Source organism: Scomber scombrus, chromosome 4, assembly GCF_963691925.1.
Source record: "Scomber scombrus chromosome 4, fScoSco1.1, whole genome shotgun sequence".
Taxonomy (NCBI): Eukaryota; Metazoa; Chordata; class Actinopteri; order Scombriformes; family Scombridae; genus Scomber; species Scomber scombrus.
In genome coordinates, this window is record NC_084973.1 from 10,878,938 (window position 1) to 10,901,133 (window position 22,196).

General features: G+C 40.9%; 1 protein-coding gene across 2 annotated transcripts; it reads left to right on the plus strand.

The window, feature by feature from the left end:
- Positions 1-908: 908 nt before the first annotated feature.
- LOC133978895 (phosphatidylinositol transfer protein beta isoform) lies at positions 909-19,450 on the plus strand. Of its 2 annotated transcripts, XM_062417246.1 has the most exons (12): positions 909-960; positions 5,499-5,529; positions 6,716-6,861; positions 7,072-7,163; positions 7,349-7,356; positions 7,503-7,577; positions 7,700-7,780; positions 10,843-10,920; positions 13,959-14,069; positions 14,458-14,580; positions 14,857-14,935; positions 16,628-16,724. In XM_062417246.1, exons 1-11 carry the CDS (start codon positions 941-943, stop codon positions 14,902-14,904), a joined length of 813 nt encoding a protein of 270 aa, XP_062273230.1. In that variant the 5' UTR covers positions 909-940; the 3' UTR covers positions 14,905-14,935; positions 16,628-16,724. The 2 variants fall into 2 exon arrangements, with proteins under 2 accessions (XP_062273230.1, XP_062273229.1); XM_062417245.1 differs by lacking the exon at positions 14,857-14,935 and having other exon boundaries at positions 16,628-19,450.
- The last annotated feature ends 2,746 nt before the right edge of the window (positions 19,451-22,196 follow it).

Here is a 22,196-nt window from a genome sequence, read left to right on the forward strand (position 1 = left end):
CACAATCAGTATTAAGCATTTTTATATTATTAAAGTGAACAAACCTGTACCATGTAAAGATGGAAAGAGTGGGGAAAAAAAGATTTAATATTTTTTATTGAAATCAAAAGGGCATTTTGCCTGATTTCTTTGTGAATTGAGTGTCTGCTCTGAAGCATGGATTCTCTTGCTATTCAATGTTAAGTACCATGTATGACTTTTTAGCCCATGATTTTTTGAGATTAAACATCAAAGTTTCATGACAACCATCTGTCATTTATCAATAAATCGTTTCAATAAAAAAACATTGTTTGCTCTCTTGTATTCTTAACTTTACACTATTGTTTAGTCTGGTACTCTTGTATTTAGAGCTTGCATCATACTACCATCCCCCAAGGTGTGCCAAGATAAATAGGAAAGTGATGATTAAAGGAATAGGTCATATATAACAGTATGTTTTACTTATTACTGGATATCTTCTCTTGAGATATCCGCAAAGAAATCATTCAATCTGATAAGGAAAGAAAAAAATGGTTAGCTGCTCACAGTTCACCTCCATAGTCACTGTTAGGGGTCACACAAGTACACTCAAGGCCAAAAATGTTGGGAACCAATGCTCCAGGAGGTGTACAGTAGATTGCAGTAGAAGCTCCAAAGCCCAGAACCAGATTTAAAAACACGTCAGTAAAGAATGCAAGGACTAAAGTTGCATATTCAAAATCTTAATTAGGAATGAATTATTTATTTCCGATGATCAAACCAGATATAAACCAGGCGGGTTAAAAAGCCACCAGAAAGGGATTTTTATTGGTTGATAGCAATTAACAGGTCCGTCCTCACCTCGCTCTGCAAATCACCGAGCAGGTGGGAGGGACCGGGCGCTGCTCTTACCAGCTCATGACGTCAGCAGAGCTCAGCGGTCGCTGGTCAGTGCCAGTGTCGAAGAGAGGAACACGCTACGATGGTTCTTATCAAAGAGTAGTAAGTGCCATGTTTCTGTCTTAACTGTTCATTTTTTAAGGTTTTGATTCAAGTGACTCGTTAGATAAATGATTGTGTTAGGCTGTGGAGCTGTTTCAGTAGCTGGACACTAATTAAAACTTTTGGTCTGATCCCGGTGTCTGTGTTAGACACACGAGGGAAGGGTGGGATTGCTCAAGAGCAGCTCTGTGGCCTACCGGCTTTGACAGCGCTCTGTGTGACAGCTGCTGTTATCACACAGCTTCCCATATGTTCACGTTGAGTAGCTAGCCCTTTTAAACACTGCAACCTATGGTGCGGTGCGTTTAAAACATAAAGAGTCCCGTTTTTACTTGTTTGTATCAAGCTGTAAAAGTTTGACTAACTTAAGCTACGAGTTAGCTCACGATTTGCTAATGCTAACATACCTAACAGTTAACGTGAATGGGGAATTAACGTTAGCGCTGCTAATGTTATCTTCACTTTTTTTTTTAGCAAAATGACACGTAACTCTCCGGCGGCGCCAGCTAATCTTTAACAAGATAAGATACTTTGATTAATAGGCAAATTCGTGTGTTTTGTTCTTGCGTTAAACCAGTCTGTTTATTCATACAGCTGGCTTTACAACGATAGTAGTATTAAAGTACCGCTAGCTAGCTGTTAGCCGTCTGAGTCGTGAAGTTGGGTTAACAGGACCGCTTTGAAATGAATACCACGTAACCCAGTCGAAAAAAAACAATCAAACCACAACGATCATCTACCCGTAACAAAACAGATAATGTCAGCTTTAGGCGTTTGTCAAATAGTGCCTGCTGGATTAGGAAACATAAGGATGCTTGTTTGTTTTCTTTGGCTCAATCAGTGAAGGAATTGGTGCATTTTCGTCAAGGCAGGAAGTCTGTAAAGTTTATTCTTCCCAGCTTGTTATAGCCACTCACCATCATAATCATATTTTACATTTTGTCTTTTCATAGCGACTAGATGCAGGAACTACCAGGTACATTTGATGCATTCCTGACTAGCATGCCACTCTTTTAATGTGAGGTTTGGTTAACTTGTCTAAACCCTCCTGCTCACATGAAGTGACCTCATCCAAAACTGTTGGCGTAAATCGTGTTGCACCGGAGCGTTACACCATCCTGACAAAATCAGATTAGAAGTTATTTGTTGAACACAACCCTAAGCTGTATAATTTAGTATTTGAAAGAAGATTGAAGGCTGTATTAAAACCTAATGCTAGAAAACCATATTAAGAAGATCAGAAAGTTTAATAACAAGTCCTAGATCTAGTTCTGTGCTCAATTTGCATGGATTTATACATGCTGCAACCAATGATTAGTTATTTTCATTATTGATTAATCTGCTTAATCTACATTCTTGATTAAAGTTTTAGTCTATAAAACATCAGAAACCCAGTGAAAAATGGCAAGACAAAGAAAAACAGCAAATTCTCATATTCATTAAACTGGAATCAATTTGGTCATTTTTGTTGGAAAAATTACTTGAACTTTCAATAGAGTAACAAAATAGTTACAAGTTAATTTTCTTTTGATTGACTAATTGTTACAACCTTAGTTGCTACCAGTTGGTTGCGTTCAAGTGACATTGGTTTAGGCTTACATGGTATTTCTTCAGTCCTAATATGAAACTCGGGAGGTATTTACTAATCTGAAGATCAGTGATTCAATTCTCGGCTCCTCCAGTCCACATGTCGAAGTGTCCTTGGGCAAGATGCTGAACACCAAATTGCTGCAGTAGGCTGTGCCATGAATGTGTGTAAATGGTCAGATCCTACTGAAGAGCAGGCACCTTGCATGGCAGCATCTGCCATCAGTGTATGAATGTAGTGTAAAACTGCTTTGAGTGGTCGGAAGACTAGAAAGGCACTATACAAATGCAGTCTGTTTACATTAACATTTAGTTTGAACATCTTGTTCAGTTCAACATCAGGGGAAGATGATTGATGTATGAGGTTTCTGGTTTTATTTCTGAATTCAACAGAGATTCAGAAACATAGACAAGATTAGAGTTAAAGACAGGAAGAGACAGTTCTGTAAATTGCACAGCGTTGTTGTCAACATGTTTACAATAACACTTAATTGCTACATTGCCAGAAGTGCATCATAATACAATACCTGTGTAGTAAGAAGAGACACGTCAAAGTTGTGAAAGCACTTGCATTACAGCAGGGGACGCACACTAACTATGGACCTATTCACTTTCTGAGTGGAGGAAGATTATGTCTACATGTATCCACTGACAAGCAGTACTGTTCACTAATTCCATGCATTACTCATTACAGCTCATTTACTCATTGTGCTCTTGTTCAGTTTATTTTTCAAATTAGAGCCCTGACTGTGCACTCAGCCCTTGACTGCATTGACTGCCAACATCACTCATCACAAAGCCTTGCTTTTGAGCTGTCATTGGCCTCGTCACAACAGCCTGCCGAGAACATCATCTATCACAGGGTGTCATTGTAAAGACTAACCTTATTTCAGTACAAGTTAATAGAATAGTATTAATTCTGAATAAAACTCAGATTACCGTTGTCATGATTTGCCACAGCTCGTCATCAGAGTGCAGTTAGAAAAAAAAAAAACAGACTGACTTTAGAATGCTTTGAGTGAACTTCCTCTGCCTGCTTTTTTTTCTCTTGCACTGTGTGGTTAGTGGTCAATGACTGCAGCTTCATGTTCATCAGGGTAAATGATGCAATTCCTGTCGGCACAGGACATTACACCCTGAAGTAAAAGTCTACTGGGGCATGAAGAAAAACTGCAAAAACTTCATATTTCTTGATTATATAAAATATCTAAATGGTTAAGATGAAGACTTTATGTTTTGAACAGCTACATCTTATTTCACTGGCTTGTGTTGTCTTTTAAATGATATTTTTGGCCTACAGTGACTCACTGCTTAAATTTTCCATCGCTCCTCTTCCTCTCACGCCCGTTTTAATTGGAGTTTTCTTCATCTCTTAACCAAATCCAAACTCTGCTTTCCTCAACTGCAGCTTTCCACTCTGGTCTAGTGATGGGTTCCTCTCGTTCTGCTGAAGTCAGCAGTGTGACGAACTGGGCGGTAATAGTTTTTCCTCTGCAAGAGTGACCACAACTAGCTTCCTGTTCCGTAGTAAGGATGGTTTCTGTGAGTAGTGGAGGGTTATTTCTAATCTCATGATGGAGCACACGTGGCTACGGCATCACTGATGCTTCTGCTCCAGTTCATATTTACTTTAGACTGTGGAGAGTGACGGATGATTAGCATGTCCTTGTCATTATGAGTGTAATGCAGTTGGTAAGGTAGAGAATAGTAACTGATGCATTGTAAAGATCGGCAAAAGTTTACCTTCTAAGATGTGAAAACAACAGATTATGGGGGGTTTGTGGTATGTGTATCCATCTGCTGAGTTGGGTTTTTTTTTTTTAAATGACATGTATCTGCTACTACTATAGACTGTGGTCTTAATCAGGTAAAATGATTTGTCTGTCATGTCAGAGTGAAACATTATAGAGACAGAGCACAATGTGTCATACTCTGAATCCACATCCGTCGGAGGGCAAAACAACAAAGGGCTAAAATGCTAACAAAATGACTGTAGCTAGCTAAAAACATCAGATTTAAGCATTTCAAAGGATTATTTTAGCACCCTGTGTCATAAATGCAAGGGCTGACATCACATCAAGAGCAGAGATGGCAAACAGCTACTATGACACTTTTCACAGGCAGCTGGTACGGCGACTGCAGTTTGTAAACATAAGCAGGGCACAGACTTCATCATTTCCCATTCAGACTCTTCTTACAGCGAACATGTCAGCTGAATGCAAGATAGTTATTCAGTGACTTAAACGTCTGTTACAAACACCTCGTACCTTTTTTCAGCAGCATGTTTAGGTATATGTGTTGTTTTTCTACCGAGGTTTTTGAGCTGCAGGCTGTCAGTGCAGCTCAGCTCAGGTTGGGTCTGTCTCTTCACTGCATAACACACAGCCCTGTATCCACTTTGGTCTTAAAGGTTTAGTTTTTCAGTTTGGCAGCTCACAAAAATGTAGTTCTGGGTTCTATACCCTGTTGGTGGTACATCCCACCACACAGCAGCTTTTAGGTGTTTTTCTGTTGTTTGCTAGCAGACAGAAGTGACAAGGAGGCACCTTCACGCAAAATAAACTCAATTGAGAGGGTTGACTTGAAGTGATTATATTATATTGTATATTGTTCACTTGATATTGAAGTAGAATTTAAAGAGCTGTTATTGTGGAAAACAACTTTAGTTTTGTGGTATAGGGGGATGGTGTGGGCCCCTTTTGCTTTAAAGTTACTTAGTTATTTGAAATGTTGATATTTGCAGCTGAAGAGCTAGCGGTGTTGATTGGTCAGGTGGCTGTGGGTGAAGGTGTTGGGGTGGGGGAGGGGGGCACACGTCTAGCCAATCAGAGTAGGTGATCATTAATAATACTGGTTTAATGTAAAACAACTTCTAAAACAGGACTCTAGGTATTTTTTAAGAAACAAGTGTTGTGTGAAAGTAACCACATCTCTCTCTCTCTCTCTTGCAGCCGTGTGGTTTTACCCTGTAGTGTTGAGGAGGTACGTAAGCAGATTTAATCAACCTTCTTATGATATTACCTAATATTACCTTTTGGATTATACCCATTGTTCGTACCTTCACCTTTGCCCTTCATCTGTTGAAAAAGATAACAAACTAAGCTTGTGTACTGAGAGGAACCATCCATAGCAGAGAGCAGAGGATGTAAAATATTCACTTTTTGTTGTTGTTTTTATTCATTTATTTTCTATATTAGCCATAAAATCTATCTACAGTCAGTTTTGTATATCAATCTATGCAAATGCATTGAAAAGTTGTAAGGCCAAGTGTGGAAGAGAGGCTTGTCACTAAAATGAGAAGCTGATCCACTTTTTAAAGGTCAGTCCACCTTAAGTGAGCCTGGGCTGAAGTTGTTGCTAACACTTATTTCTTTTTTAAAATATTGCATGTTTGTTTCAGTTCCATTGTATTACTGGCAAAGTTTTTACACTTGAGCCCAAGTTCATTTTTTTCTGTCAGTGCAGTAGAACCTGAATCCCTTATTTGGCCTGAAATTGTGTCACACAAGTTGTGCTTTATAGGAATTACATCAACTCTCTGTAATGCACTGTTCTTTAAAATAATTGCTTTATACTCACGAAAGAGATAAATCAGTGAAAATGAGCGCATTGCTATCATATCATTGGCTGCTGGTTACAAGTTAAGGCAACACATTCTTATCCAAAAGGGCATCATTTGTAATTCTTGTGATTGTTTTTTACAAGAACAGGCAAATGTTCCCCTGTGTTTATAGGAATTTGTGTCATGAATCCCAGACTCTCGCCCTCCTGCCTTATACGGCTTTAAAATCTCTTGGCAATTACAGCAGCATGTTAAATCTCATTCCAAATAATTGGAAACTAAGTGTTCTCTTGAGGGGAGAGACTCTAATCCGAGCTATTGTGGCTGCAATATAAGCAAACATCCACCCCTCTGTTGCACTGTCTGTTATTCAGCCATCATAACATGAGACATGAGAAATCCATCCTGCAGAATGTGGGATAAACTTTGAAAGCTCTGTACAGATTATACCTGTTCTGCTTTATATATATATATATATATATATATATATATATATATATATATATATATATAAAAACAGGACATACTCTATACTTGAGTTTATTTTCTGGTTATACTGTCAACTATAAAACACTTATGTTTGTGTTATGGTTGTTATGGTTACAGTATCAAGTGGGACAGCTGTTCTCAGTGGCTGAAGCAAGTAAAAATGAGACGGGTGGCGGTGAGGGCATTGAGGTACTCAAGAATGAGCCCTATGAAAAAGATGGAGAGAAAGGACAGTATACACACAAAATCTACCACCTGAAGAGGTACGTGTCTTTATTTCCCTTTTTAATTGGCTGCCATAATTTGCCTCCTTTTCAGTGTAATTGCAGTGTGCTACCAGCCAGTGGCAGTATTGTCTTACCTGCTGTTCATTTTCCCTCCTGCCAGTCCTCCCTGTAGAACCACTCATAAATCCAGCAATGTACTCATCCAGTTACATTCACCCATTCCCATCCTCTTTCCCCACCCTACAGTAAAGTCCCAGGGTTTGTCAAGATGTTAGCCCCCGAAGGCTCCTTGGTATTTCATGAAAAAGCCTGGAACGCCTACCCTTACTGCAGAACCAGTGAGTCCCCTCCTTACATGACTTTACCCTGAAACCCCTCACCTTCTCCTGGGTTAAATCAACTTTTGTTTCCTGCATCATGGCTGTGAATTTTCTGTTGGTGTTCATTTACAGTGTTTTATTTAATATGTGTAGGTAATGGTGTGTTTTTTTCCCCCTTTCTCCCAATGCTTGACCTCAATCAGTTGTGACGGTAGGTAGCCTTCAATGGCTTCTTTTTTTATATTTGTAAAATAAAAAAGCCTTCCTTCGACTAAATTCAAGGTATTGCAGTTAACTCAGTTAGCTTTCTATACATACAATTTTTATATATTTATATATCCTAACTCTTTCCTCCAGAATGAGTATATGAAAGACAATTTCTTCATTAAGATTGAGACGTGGCATAAACCAGACGTTGGAACACAAGAAAATGTGAGCACCTTCACAATATAACCAGCAAATATTCAGTTTGAACTTTATATTTGAGTTTGTATGCTCTTCTTACATGTTTGTTTGTTTTTCTCTCTCTCTGTCCCTCTCTCTCGCTTTCTCAGGTGCACAAACTAGACAGGCCCACATGGCAGGATGTCACTGTTGTACCCATTGACATTGCAGACAGAAGTGTGTCCTCTGCTGTAAGTAGAAACATTTGGCACATTTTTCAATGGAAGCTAAAAGCAGTTTGGCGCCTTCATGTGGACAAGCCTGATCATTACCAAATTAACTACCAAACCCAATACACTGTCTTCACATAAGGAACTTTCAAATCGTGATTATTTATTTAAGAGAGGAGCTATTGGTTGATTTCATTTAAGTTACTTCCTTCACAAAAGTTTCTTAATTTCATTGGAGTTTAATTTGGAGTTGCTGAGAACAAAAAGTATGAAGTGATTTGGGAAATCTAGGTTGCAGCCAGAGTTGGGACAACACTGAAATCATAAGCATCAGTCTCATTTCAAATGTTATGTATCCCACAATTCAGCTTTTGGCTCTGTCTTTTCTAATCTATTATTTTTGTAGTTTATATGTCATAAAATAAGCTGTGGGAATTTGTGCTTCATTTTAAGATGATGTCTTCCTGATGTTTTGCTTTCAGAGCAACTTTTAAAATCCTGATTGAAGTTATAATGATATAAGATGGAAAAACCTGCAAATCATCACATTGGAGAAGCTGAAATCTGTAAATGTTCAAAAAAAACCTAAAACTGTTGATTCATCTTAACGAAGGACTAATTCATTAAGCGGCTAATTGTTTCAACCTTTTGTTGCACAGTGGAAAACTGCTTAGAGTGATCACATCTGTCTTGGTCGAATTGAACACTATAAGTGGAAGAATTATTAGATTTATTATTTCTTTATTTCTTTATTATATCTTTTTTTCTTTTTCTTTGTTTCTGATGCAGTTTACATGAATACAATGAAACAGACAACTTAGCTATTTACTGAATTTTATGTTGTTTGTTGTCTCAAAGCACAGTACAGCTGTTTCAAATGCTTGTTTTGCTGCTGCATCTCATCGACTCGTTTTTGGCAGTTTGTCATCAGCTTGGAGCAGCTTTTCATTGAGAAAAGAAGTTTCTTTATCAGTTCATGATTTCAATGTGCACGTAGCACCAGTTTCAGGTAACCAGTCAGAAGCAGAGAGGTTACTAAGAAGCAATAATGGTGCTGCAACCGTTAATCAAAAAAACAGAATTACCATTGTTTCAACTTTTTTTCCCCCAAATGTTTAAAATGATCACAGGAAGTGGGCTACTTAATTAAACAGCATTGGAATTATTCTGTCCCAATTTTTTTGATCTATGCAAGCAGCTGATCACTGTAACTGTGATCACTGTGAGCAGTTCCCACAATACTGTAGTGTGTCTACTGGGTTTAGTGGGTCCGACATTGGTGGTATAACTGTCTCGTTGAGAGATTTAGAATTTATTTTAGTTCATCTGCATCACTACAAGTACAATGAAACACATGCCTTGCTGGCTAAGAGAAGGAAGTAAATGGCATCTTGCAGAATATTGAATTATACGGTTAGAGTAGATTGAAAACTCATTCCAAGATGTATTGATTTATATGTGAATTGTGTAACATTTGGTCTCCGTTTGACTAAATCTCCTCATGCTTCTTACTTTTTACTGAACATTACTTCTTTCTTCGAAATCTTTGTGTTTAAAAAACGACACATTGAGTTTGACAGGAGCATCTGAAGGTTCCCTCAATAACATTTCAAAATATAAATATGAGTTTTTAATGCTCCACATTGAATCTCTGAAATCTTATTTGAAGATGTTACAAGTTGTTGCTGTTATTTGACATCACATTGCCTCATTTCACTGTGGCTCTGTGAGCGTTGTATGTGTGGCTATTTGGCTGAGTAGTGTTGGTTTCTCTGTGTGCGTGTGTGTGTGTGTACGTGTTTGTTTGGGGTGGGTAGTTAACGAGGCGGACGTGTTTGCCTTGCTGGAGGAGCGTGTTGTGTCTGAGGGCCCTATCAGCCCTCAGCCTCAGGCATGGCTGCAGGGCCTGGGGCGTACCGCCAGCACCGATGAGTTTGTTAGTGTAATTAAGGCTCACAGTGCTTCGTATGCCGGAACTAGACAAATACACACACGGCACAAGCACACTCACGCTCTAACACACACTCTGTTACTTGAGGAGTAGCTCCGTTTTCGTCTAGCGCGGCACATCGATTCACAGACCTCATTAGCGCAGAACAGTGTATTGTTATAGTGATGGAGCTCTCAGCATTAAAACAGCCAAATTATTGTGTGTGTGTGTGTGTAAGGGTGGGTTTCTCTCAGTTTCCACACATTTGGCACCCTCCTGTTGGCCAATAGCCCTGAAAAGTAGCTTTTAGCTGCAGGCGCATCATGATTTATTTAAAATTGCTGGGCCCTTGAGCTGTTGATAATTTGAAAGCTATTTCATTTATTTGTATTACTATTTCTCTTGACTCTTTCATGAAGTCAACATTGTCATGTGCTCGGCATATGTGTTCAGTATCCTTCTATATGCGTTAAGGATCTGTTTGCCATGGGACCAAGATCCTCTTGCGCATTGAACAAGGAGCCATTGGCTCACATAAATTGGTTTGCTAGGATATGTCTGTGTTCTGTATATGGGGTATAAGTGGTGCTGTTGCGATTAGGGCAGTGTACTCTGCCTCACATACACAAATACTTCAATATGCAGCAACCAGAACACCCATCAGCTCTCATGCAGGTACATTCACTTCTATGAACTGGCAGCATTGTCACCCTAATTAAACAGATGCTGCTGGTGGCATTAACGGCCCACAGACGCTGTTTTATCTCCAAGCCACTTATGTCTGAGTTGTGCTGTGGCCTTCTTGCTGCATGACATTATCTCTGAGGATGGTGGGCTTTGGCAAAGTGTAGTGTAAAGTGTACGACAAACACACCAACAATTCTGTAAATGACTTATTCTTGTGCAGTGCTCAGTTTAGAATATTTGAAGAATCTTAACAAATCTCCTGTTAAAAAAGAACAATAAACAAAACTTGCAGATTTCTTTAAAACTTTGTTAACAAATAAAAATTAATGCTAAAACACCTATTTGTTGCTTAAATTATAATGTACCATATTTTATTAGTATTCTGATTTTTTTCACAACTTGGTAAATAGTTTGTCAGCTAAATGTGATGTGCTCTGCTTTGTATTAATTGTGTTTCTCGCTCTAGGACTACAAGCCAGATGAAGACCCCGCCATATTCAAGTCAGTGAAGACCGGCAGAGGACCCCTGGGTCCCAATTGGAAGGTACTGATCTGCTACCTTCATATCTGTTCATCGTCATTTACATATACAAGACACATACCGGCAGATGTAATCAAACACATTTTTCTCCTAAAACATTGAATTGCACAAGACCTATAATTCTGTGCAGTTCTTCATTGTTTAAAAAAAAAAAAAAAAAAGGCAGCTGCAGTGTTTTTACCCTGGAAATTCAACATGGCTGGAGTAATTTTACAGTTTAACAGAAAATTTCCACAGCATAAAAAACGGAAAGATATGCAACATCTGTAAATCTGTCGAGAGCAGGCTCTCCTCCCCACAGAGGGGCCTATGCCAACTCTGAAGGCGCTACAGGGTTCAACGGCTGAGATGAGATGTGATGGGATGGGAGACACTGTGAACAGCTATTGTTGAGAAACCCACTACAAACAAAAAGCCATTGTTAAAAACCAAACACATCACATTTGGCTTGTGCCGCTGGAAGGTATGTGCAAGACTCTCAAACATAGTGGAAGAAAGTTCAGTGGGCTGAGACCAAAGATTGAGCTGGTGTGTGGTGTTGGTGATGACAGCATCATGCTGTGGGGATGCTCCACTGCAGCAGGCCTGGAAAGCATGGGGAAGATAGTGGGTAAAACGAATGAAGCAAAATACAGGAAAACTTAATGCAATCGGCGAGCAAACTGCTATCTGGGAAAAGATTTCTTTTCCAGGAAGACACTGATCCCAAGCAGAAAGGTTCTCAGGAAATGCCTAAAACAACAGTGTTAATGTCGTAGAGTTGGAGTCTGAGACCAGACCTCAATCCAATCAAGAATTTGTGGCTGGACTTGAAAAATGCATTTCATTCATGGCCCCTGTGCAACCCGACAGAGCTACAGCAGGTTTTCAAAACAGAATTGGGGGAAAAAATTGTGGTGTCCAGATGTGCAACACTGATATAGATGTATTCTCATAGACTCTTAGACACTAGATAATTATAGCACTACTAGATAAGAACATGTCCCACTGCAGGACTGTAAGGCTACACTCACACCAAATCCGACAATGCGTAAAAAAAACTTCAGTCCTCCCATTCCTTTGTATGGGAGCAGCGTGTTTATACTATTGGAGTGGGGGCTGCAATGGGCTCAGCAAAAAAACTGCAGCGGCTGTCCAGCAAGGGGTGGAACTGGACTAAATTTTTGCCAAAACGCAACCTGACGTCACACTGCAGTGGCCAATCACATACATGCAAGTGCACATTCCTGGTGGGTTACTTGGTAACTTAAACGCTTTATTCATCTGTTTACCTTGTGATTATCGTGACGAAAGATTTTAAAAAGTTGCTACTGTGAAAACTTTCCAGAGTTGTAAAATACTGTCTGTGAGTTTTACAAACCACTGCGTGGGGTTTTGGGTCCTGATGAGTCTTAAATGCGTTAATTTGCAACTCCAACTCTGCCTGCTGGATCATATTTCATTGTCTCACTGTTACCTCAAACAACAAACCCCCCCCCCCCGCGCGTCATAGTGCCTGACTGGCGGATTTGGTGTGAATGCAGCCTAAGGCTGCAATTTGATGAAGACAAATCACCTCTTTCTCAGCTCTAATTGGGTCTAATAGAAATTTCAAGTCACTGGGTCAGTTAAGGTTTTACTCTGAGCTCTGCCTATCTGCTATGTGTGTGACAGCAGAGACAGAAATGGGATAGAGACTATTTGGACATTTATTCTAAAGTTGACAAGAAGTGATTCTGTATAAAGATTGATGTACTTTTGATGGAAAGTAAAAAGTCTATAAGACATGGCTCATCCTCACAGAGAAACTTTGTCAGGAGTTTAGTTGCTTCCTGCTGTACTTTGCCTTACCCTGCAGCCTCACAAATGGGTCCTGCTCACATTTAGAGCACTGAGAGTTTCTATTCTGCAGTGGAGCCCTCAAAGTTCACCATGGGAAACTTTCCTTTGCTTCAAGAATTTTCACAGAACAAAGGCAGCCAAACAGCTTTAAAAAGTATGAATAAAGAAGCACAACTTTTTATTTTGTGTTTTTAATTAGATCACTTTCCCGTCCGCTGTGGACATGGAAAAAGGCTGTTTTTGAAAAGGTGAAAAAAAAGTAGTTATGTGACAACAGAGGCACAATTTCTGCCAGCTTCTCAGAGCAATAAAACTCTTGTCTATCTCTGCATGCACACATGCTTGCATATCGGTACCCTTTGTATTTCTGAAAACTTCTGCTCCTTTGAGTGGGGCACAGAGAGGGAGAGAAGAAATGTCACCGTAAGTGTTTTGATGTAGAATCCGTTTCATGTGAAGTTCTCCTCTAGCGATGACAACTTTTCTAAACCTACTGCAAATTTAGAAATGTTTCTCATTTCCCCTCTCTCGCTCTCCTCCATGATCATAGCATCAAACGGCAGTGGGATGAGGGTGATTGAGGCGGGTCTGTGGCATTTTCTCTTGGAATGCCGAGCCAGAATGAAGTGATTAATTAAACAGGTGTTCTCAGGGGGAGAGTATGTGTGTTCTGGGGGCGAGCAGGTCCTAGGTGTTAATAATGTAACCAGCTTTGCACCGCGACGCCCTTATCGCTTCGCGAGCACCGTTTTATCTGCCTTCTGTGGCCACAAAGGCATGCCTGTTGGGAACGGTGTCGCTGTCAGGGCGGAGGCAGAGAAATGGTCCCTTCATCTGGAGTTTATCCACTTTGCTCTGCCCCAACCCCCCCCTCTTCCTTTTCTTCTCGTCTTCAGAGGGAGGCAGAGTGCAAGCTGCGGATGGATTTAGAAAGTGTGTTGTAGATTAGGGCTCTTTTATCTGTGCACAGCACATCTTCATATTGATAATTATTTCAGTAAGCTCCATACCCAAAGCATTATGTATTAATGATTTTTAGCTTTTAATGCAGCCAAGATTAGTCTAAAATAATATTCTCTCAGCCGTCTGCAGTTTTTTCGATTATTCTCTCATTGCAAAGTTTCTGTCAAGTTTTTGCTGCGTTATTTATTCTGATACTGTGTTCTAAAAAGTGATAGGATGTAAGTCTTTTCATTCTTTTACTGTTTTTCTCCCAACAGAGAGAGCTAGCGAGTAAGACTGACTGCCCAAAGATGTGTGCCTACAAACTGGTCACAGTCAAGTTCAAGTGGTGGGGTCTGCAGACCAAAGTGGAAAACTTCATCCATGAGGTTAGAGAGACATGTTTACACAATGAAACATCACATAGGCTGGTTATCTTGTCCAGTTCCAGTTTGTAAAACCTTCTTGACCAGACTTGTGCTGGGTGATAATTCATTGTTATTACTAATTGACTTTCAGTGCAGTTATATCATGACAGTATTGTGTTTTTGTCTCACAAATGTCTGATTAATGATTTATAATATTAACAATGTTTGAGGTGAGCAGTTTTGTCTGATGTAATTCATAGTGGAACACAGTTCATTGCATTGAGCATGATGTAATGTAGCACTCATATTCTGTATTGGGAATATATATTTTTCAGGCATTCCTATTAATATTGTGATAAACAATGCAAACATATCACAGCCCTAAACATAGCCTACTGCTGTCTTTCAGCAAGAAAAGAGGATCTTCACTAACTTTCACCGTCAGCTTTTCTGTTGGATTGATAAGTGGGTGGAGCTGACTATGGAGGACATCCGACGGATGGAGGAAGAGACACAGAGGGAGCTGGATGAGGTGAGTAGATAATTGAGAGCTCAATTTAAACCTTGTGCATATGATACAGATACTGATTACTGTTTTTGCAACCCAAATGAAGACGTGGATAGCACAAAGAAAGAAGATAAATGTGTGTTAATGAATAAATAGGAGGATTCAGTATATTATAATGAAGAGGCTTTCCAAGGACTAACATTTTACAACACTTGTCCATGGTAACCTTAATCCTCGCTGCCCGCACAGACTTCCTAATCGCCTTTTCTGTGATTTACTGTACCCCTTGCTTTTGTCTAGATGCGTAAGAAGGGCTCTGTGCGTGGCACAAAGGCTGCAGAGGAGTAGCCAGGCCAGGTGTAGGTCTGAGTGTGGCTGTGTAAGTTCTCCCTGGTATCTGAGGGGCCAGTCTCAGATACTTCCTCCGCTCCCTGTGGGTTTTCCGTGTTTCTGCTCACCTGTGCTGCTCTCACTCCTCTGTTTGGTGTTGTGAAAAGGGGGTTTATGTTCACGGGGTCTCTGCGCACGTGTGTGTGTGTTTTCATGTTTAGCTTCATAGCTCACTCTGAATTAGTTAATAACAACAGATTGCAGAAAAATATGACGCATGTGCCAGGTCGTTAAGTGTTTTGCTGACCCATTGAAAGCCTGTTAGCGTGGTTCGCATGAGTGCGTGTTGAGAGCGTATGTGTACACACTTCTGTATGCAAGTGCCTTGTCCTCTGGATATAGCCAGACATCTGTGCAAACTTTTCTCAGAATCACACGTGCTATTTTTTAAGAGGTGGCCAGCAGTTAAAAACATACAGAGAAGGCCTGCTCGAGCTTAGTACCTGCAATCCACTACTTCCCCGTAGAGGAATACAAGGCAGAGAAGTAAATCACAGGCTTTAATTTCTGTGAATCACATTCTCTGTAAAACCTTACCACTGGTTTGCTCTTGGAACTACTCTAAATATCTCTATAATATAATAGTCTGGGAGCTTTTGGCCGTACAAGGAGAAAAAGGGAGGAATCCGGGCTGGACTGGACAAAGTGGGCCAGGCTCAAACATTCCTGGCTTACAACCAACATACAGCATTTTGTGCTTTGCGCCCCCCTTCTCCCCTCCCCCCCCCTACTTCTCACATCTCGCCCAATTCAGCATGTGTTTCCCATTTGTCCCTCGGAACAAGTAAACGGGCGGGTGCCATCAAAGAGGGCTGCGGCGAGGAGGCCGATGAGGCCTGAAGCTCTAGGCTCAAGGGTTAGTGGGGTCACAGTTACAAGACAACACGGTGTGATGCTGCTCCAAGTCTACACAGAGATGCTGCGATCCAGGTTCTTGACAAGACTGCACTGGGTGAATGACTAACTCCGCTACGGACGCAACACACTAACCATCATGTCTGTCATTTTTTTTTGTGTGTGTATAGCGGTAGAGTTGTGTGGGTCTAGATAGAAGGGGGGGGTGGGCATGAGAGAAAGAAAGGGCAAGAGAGGCGGTGACTTCAAGATGGCTCCTTTTTTCCTCATTAACATACAAATGGAATTCTGCAGTTGAGAAAGAGTCTGTGCTGTGATTGAGAAAAACGGGAGGGTGGATGGGGAAAAAAGGATGGGGTGAATCCTCACGCCATTTCATCAGATCTGTCTGTTCCTCTGTTTAGAGCCACTGTTAGTTTGAACTGTTCCATTAAGGTGTTTGGCTATCAGATTCTCACACTAATTGACTTTCCAAAGCCATCAGCCTCAGGGTGGGAGAATCTGAAAGTGATGCTTTTATCTACCTAGAAGACAAACAAGACTCTTGATAAGGATTTTTTTTTTTTTGCTTTTAGGAAAAGCTGAAAGATTTCAGTTTGCAGAAGAAAACGTGTTGTATTTTTAATGCTTTGAGATGCAAGAAATAAGACCCAAAGTCATATCTAAGGAATAAAAATGAGTCTAAACCTGTGCGCATTAACTAACAACCATTCCACTGAATGCAAACATCCACTAAACCTGCTCTCACCTGTTCAGCTTACATAAGTCTAATGTGTGTGTGTGTGTGTGTTTTTTTAAATTATTATTTCCTTTTGTTTCCCCACAGCTCCGCAAACGGGGTGAAGTACGAGGAACCAGTGCTGCAGACGAATGAAAACGGGACACTGATTTTTTAAAACGACCACGATGACAGCAGTGATGGAGATCGCTAAGAGGGCTTCTTTGGTGCCACTTTTTACCTTAACTGATTCAGGCAGTGGAGGTGGGGTGGGGTGGGGGGGTTCTCTGCTACCTGCAATCTATAGAGCAGATCCCTGACTTGCACCCAATCATAGACATTCTATCCACTGAGGAATTGATTTCTAGAAACCAACACGATCCTAGCTGATAAGACTCTGGTTATTTTGATCTCCTGGGCAGAGAAAGGCCAGCTATCAGCATCATGTTATTGACAAGACTTAGGCTTCTGGATAGATATGAAGAAGAGCTACTTGTGATTAAAGATAATTCTTTTTACAGCAACAAATTCATTGGCTTGAATCCAGTGGCAGGTGTTGGACCAAATATTTCTTCTTGTTATTTTGGCAATTTGTGATTTTTTTCCCCCCCTCCTTTTATATCTCCAAAACATTCCTCTCAAGATGATGCCCTGTCTGACCTTTCTTTGTCTTCACAGTTTTAACTGTACATACTGTGGCTCAGTGGTTTGCATTCCCTGGCATGAGTCTGTCTGTCATACTCATGTTCCTTCCTGCCACAGCCTCCATTAAGAGATTACTAACACCCTTGGCGCCTTGGCCTATTGTAATCCTTCCCCCATCACCCCACCTCACCCAAAGCACTGCATCTTATTAACTCTGACAATCATGTCTGTGCAGGTATTCACTCACTTCCACACACACACACACACACACACACACACACATGCATATGACACATATACATCAGGCACATACAGATAAACATGTGAAATCATTCTCACATACACACTCACAGGTGTGGATGCCTTTGCGGTGACTGAGCTCTTGAAAGCTCAAGCTGGGCAGATCCATGCAAGCTTGATCAACCAAAGGATGTTACTTTGGATGTGTTTATAGCTCTCACTGATTTTTTTTTTCTCTCTCTCTCTCTCTCTCTCTCTGACTCTGTCCTTTCCCCGACACACTCCTTATCCTTATTCTGAAAACATTCACACATAACATACAACACTGCATTCACCTCCAGAACAGATGTCCCCAGAGAAAAACTGCACTGAAAAACAGCCACAGATGGTGCTATACCCCTCCAGCCTCTGTCACAAACTAAAGCGCTCACCCCGCCTCACCCAGCCCACCCCCAGAGGCCTGTCTTACTCATCTGGCTCTCCGTGGTAGAGCGGGGTTTCCAAAAGGCCTCTTGCCTCTCTGCTTCATCCTAGGTGTGTTTACAGATTCATAAAAAGCCTTACCAGTGCCCAGTCGACACCAGCACCACACACTGCTTGCCTTAATCTCTGGACTTTTGCACCTATTGGACCTATTATACCTGTTTTACCTCTGCTGCCAGCCGTTTGCTCTAGCTACCTCCCTCGTTTCTGACCGTCAATTTCCCCCCGACACCTAAAGGTTAGCACTAGCTATTACTGTAGCTGCTACATGTTGGGAGTAAATCATGGCAGAGCTTTATGAGCGAAGTTGTCTGTGATAACTCTGTTTTCTTGAAAGTGTAGAATTTCATGTGATTCCCTTTTATGTTTCCCGATACTGTACGTGTCACTGCGCCTCAGCAGGTGCAGTTCCTTCAAGCAAAAAGTTCTCAAGTCAGAAGAGTCTGTGCATCTTTTGTTGCTGCAGATTTACATCTCTGCCTCAGACCAGCCATGTGATGGATATGCCATATTAATGACTCTTGACTTTCAACCTCATTGTGTACTCTCCCCCCTGTAGGCTTCAGAATCATGGGGCACTGGCCAACAGTGTTGATCATCACTAGTGTTACAGTATACAGTACAAGTGCTTTCATCACTTGATGCTTACTGGTGTTTTTTTTTTTTTTTTTTTTGTGCGTGTGTATGTGTGTGTCAATGTCTGTCAAATAGTTTATTAGGAATTGGGAGTTTGTTTTCTTAGAACTGTTTAACCTCAACCATTTCCCCCATATTTTCCTTTCAAGACACAGATGTTGTAGTGTTGTTGTTGTTTTTTAATTATTATTATTTTCTGTAAATCTAATGAGGGGGATTTGATCACTTTTTCTGTAATGGGTTATTTGCATGTCCAAAGAGCGTGAATGGATTTCTGATGTGTTTACATGTATTCAGCACTTGCAGGCTAGGAAAATAGGAACATTTGAAATCAACTGTCGGAGGCAAAACTTCAACAAAACAACACAAGGATCCTTTTTGATATTGTTGCTCATTGGTTGCCTCAGACAATTGATTTCCTTTCACCATACCGTGCGCTTTCAGTGGGGAACATGGCATTACAGTTTCAACGGGATGGGAAGTGGTTGTCTTATAGCTTGTGCCATTTTATCTCTGTACGTATGAAGACAGTCAGTTGCTCTTTGTTACTGTACTAGGATGTTGTGTGTATGTCTTAAGGAGTGAAAACTATGAAACAAATGGTCTTCAGTGTAATCAATGTTTTCTGTGTGTATCTTGTGTCAATGGCTAAAGACTACTTAAATCAGTGGTTAAACCATGTGTCAAGACAGTGATATGTGAGAGAGAGGAAGTATCACAAAGCAACTGTACAGTCTTAGCCTAATTTATGAAATCTACAACTCTTTAATTTCTCAACCGCTTGCTTTTAAATGTTTCTGATCAGCTTTTGAAATTCAGGGGACATGGTAGTGAATGTATGATATTTTGTGCCTTTTTCTTTCCGTAGATCTTTTTGTGTGCCATTAAGTCTACATATATTGTATCTAAATATCAAATAAATTTCGCCTTGAAAACAAAATAAGATGTGTGTTTCGGTTATCAGATTGTGTACAGGTGGATGTGGGAGATTGAAGGATTGAACTAAGGAGATATGCAGTCCTTCCTCTGTGTGTTCATGTTCACTTCAGACCTATGGACACATTTATGTATTGGCCAAAGAGATTTGTCTGTCTCACTTCTCGTCTCATCCAACTGATGGCAAGACCATAGATGTAGATATTAGCCTGAGATACATTCTCCACAACATATCCATCCAATTAAATGCTGTCTGCTGATTCTTTAGGACTCCGTTTTTTGAATTATATACAATGATAGAAATGTACATGGGTTGAGCTCCTTTGGAGTGGCTGGGATGGCTGACGATTGACTGAAATACTGTAAAGTGCGCAGGATATCAGGATAAACATTCCTTCAGCAAAGTTATTGGTGGCTCAAGCACGGGCTAGACTTTCAGTGACCTGCAGGTCAGAGGAGTCACACAATAAGAGCGGAATCAGTGCTAAAGAGCAGGAAGAGCGGCCAGTCTGCTTGCTGAGATATCCGCCTTTTTTATTGTTTGTGGAGGAATGGTCACATGTGCCTGCTGCAAGGAAACCAGTCATATCTGCCCCAGAACAAGTAAATAATGTTGTTTCTAAAAGGGGAGATGGGCAGACTCGCCCACACACCTCCTGTTAAATGGCAGCTCACAGTAGTCTACAGTTAGGCATGTATCCATCCATCCATGTGTCTCCCTTGTAGAGAAGATGAAGCGACATGTCATGAGTGAGCCCCCGTAGTTTAAATAGATGAGGCAACAGATGAAGAAAAGGAATGAATCTTGGAGGGGAGGCTCAAGACACGACACAGCAGGACATCCAGGCATGTTGCCGAAGAAAGACTCGATGTACAGAGCTAAAAACTCTCTGGTAGCCACTAGCCAGAACGACCGGCTTCATCGCTTCAACACAGAAGCACAAGTTAAAATCTTCTTAAATGTGTCAAATTGAATTGCGTAGGGAATAAAAAGCTTTGCATGTTTGTTGCACCACATGGATGCTTTTCCAGCCACAAAGATGAAACACGAGTGAGAGCTTCTGTTTTCAGAAGAAGTGGCACAGTGGAGATTTAATTCAAGGTTTGATCCGGCTCTGCCATGTTTGTGTGCGTGACCTTCCCCTGGGGCCAGATTTGCTCAGGGGCTGCATGTTTTCTTGGAGAGGAAAAGTTATTTTTGGCTTCTACCGGTTGGCCATGATGTCACGACTGTGCTTCCTCATCCTCCGGTGTTCGGGTCAAGTTTAGCCCCAGAGATTCTCCTGAGTCTTTCCTGTTGTTCTGAGAGAGTGGAAGAGGTGTGGAGCCAGCAGACGAGGAGAAGGGAGGGGGGTGTTTCTCTGTCGCATCCCTCCCCTTAATACAATAGTGCTTCGCTGGATGACAGATGCTGCTTAACCCGCCCTGACCCAGGGAGCCGTGATGGCTCAGCTGAGTGACAGGCCCATAGAGGACACACAGAGGCTCTGCTCCACAGTGCCCAAACGGCACAGGACGCCGTTCCCCAACAAGGGAAGGAACTGTCTCTTTGGGCAACTCCCACAGTAATATATGTCTATCTGAGGAAAAGCTTAACACCATGAATTAAGGGTAGAGAAGGACACCCACTTCTGCTATCTTGTCCTATTGAGTAAAATATTGAGACAAATTGAGTACTAAATCACTGCAGAGATGAGTAGTATTGTGATAGTGCTTGAAAGCCTGAAGACTGTCCATTGTCATGATGTCGCCTCAGCAGCAGCTCTGAGCTGCATTTATCATCACTGGGGACTCTTGGGGAAAGAGACCATGCCATCGGTTTGTCATACTTAACTTGTCCGTCTCCATTTGAGAGGACTGTAGACAGAGCTAGCAGGGAAAGTATCACAGGGGTATTAATATTACAGTCAGATAGAACAATGTAGTATCCACTATCTTGATTTTTCTTCTCTGTTGCAGAATACACACTTGTTTCTTGTATTGCTAATGGGATATTGTTATACGCAAGGCCTTTATCAGTTGAGAAATGAACATGAATCCTGATATTTCTAAGGGGCTTCACAGATCAGTGATGACAGCCATGGCTAAAACAGTTTGATATGCACACACTTTTGTGTTTGTCTGAGTAAAACTCTAATGATGCTGCATCCAGCTGGCTCTCAGATAAGGAGGCAGTTCTCCAGCGACTATGTGATACTGAGGAAGATTGTGCTGAAAGAATGTTTTGCAAAACTACACACCCCACAAGCACAACAGCCTTTAGAACATAACATGTTTCTCCTTCTGTCTCTAGAAGACAGGTACTTTAACCCATGTCTCCTCAAAAAGAGAAACACTGCTATCCCAGCCACTCGGAGCTGCTTTCCTTTCAGTTGCAAGTGTTGTATATCCCCAAGATATATATACACACACACACACAATCACACTCTGTCCCAGTGCCTTTCACTGCCTTGTCCTGAGCTGTCTCTACTCAGCCCTGACATACAGCTCTCTGTGGGTGCAGGGCTGAGCTGACAGTCTGCTTCAGTAGCTGAAAGAAAATAAGAATATGTGAATATCAGATTTTTTTTCAAATCTAATTTAAGTTTTTTTTATTTTATTGTAGTGAAAATAATACAGATGCTGTATATTAATTCCCTGTAGCCCTGGTTGGGATTGTTCAGGAATAAAAGAAAACATATTTCATATCAAAGTGTAACATAATCTTACCTTACATACTGTTTAGGTTTAACATTGG

Bases quoted from the DNA above. Each gene is read 5' to 3' on its own strand.
- LOC133978895 (XM_062417245.1), top strand. From the start codon at position 941: ATGGTTCTTATCAAAGAGTA. The intron at 5,530-6,715 runs GTACGTAAGCAG...TTATGGTTACAG, and splicing joins TACCCTGTAGTGTTGAGGAG to TATCAAGTGGGACAGCTGTT. The intron at 14,581-16,627 runs GTGAGTAGATAA...GTTTCCCCACAG, and splicing joins CACAGAGGGAGCTGGATGAG to CTCCGCAAACGGGGTGAAGT.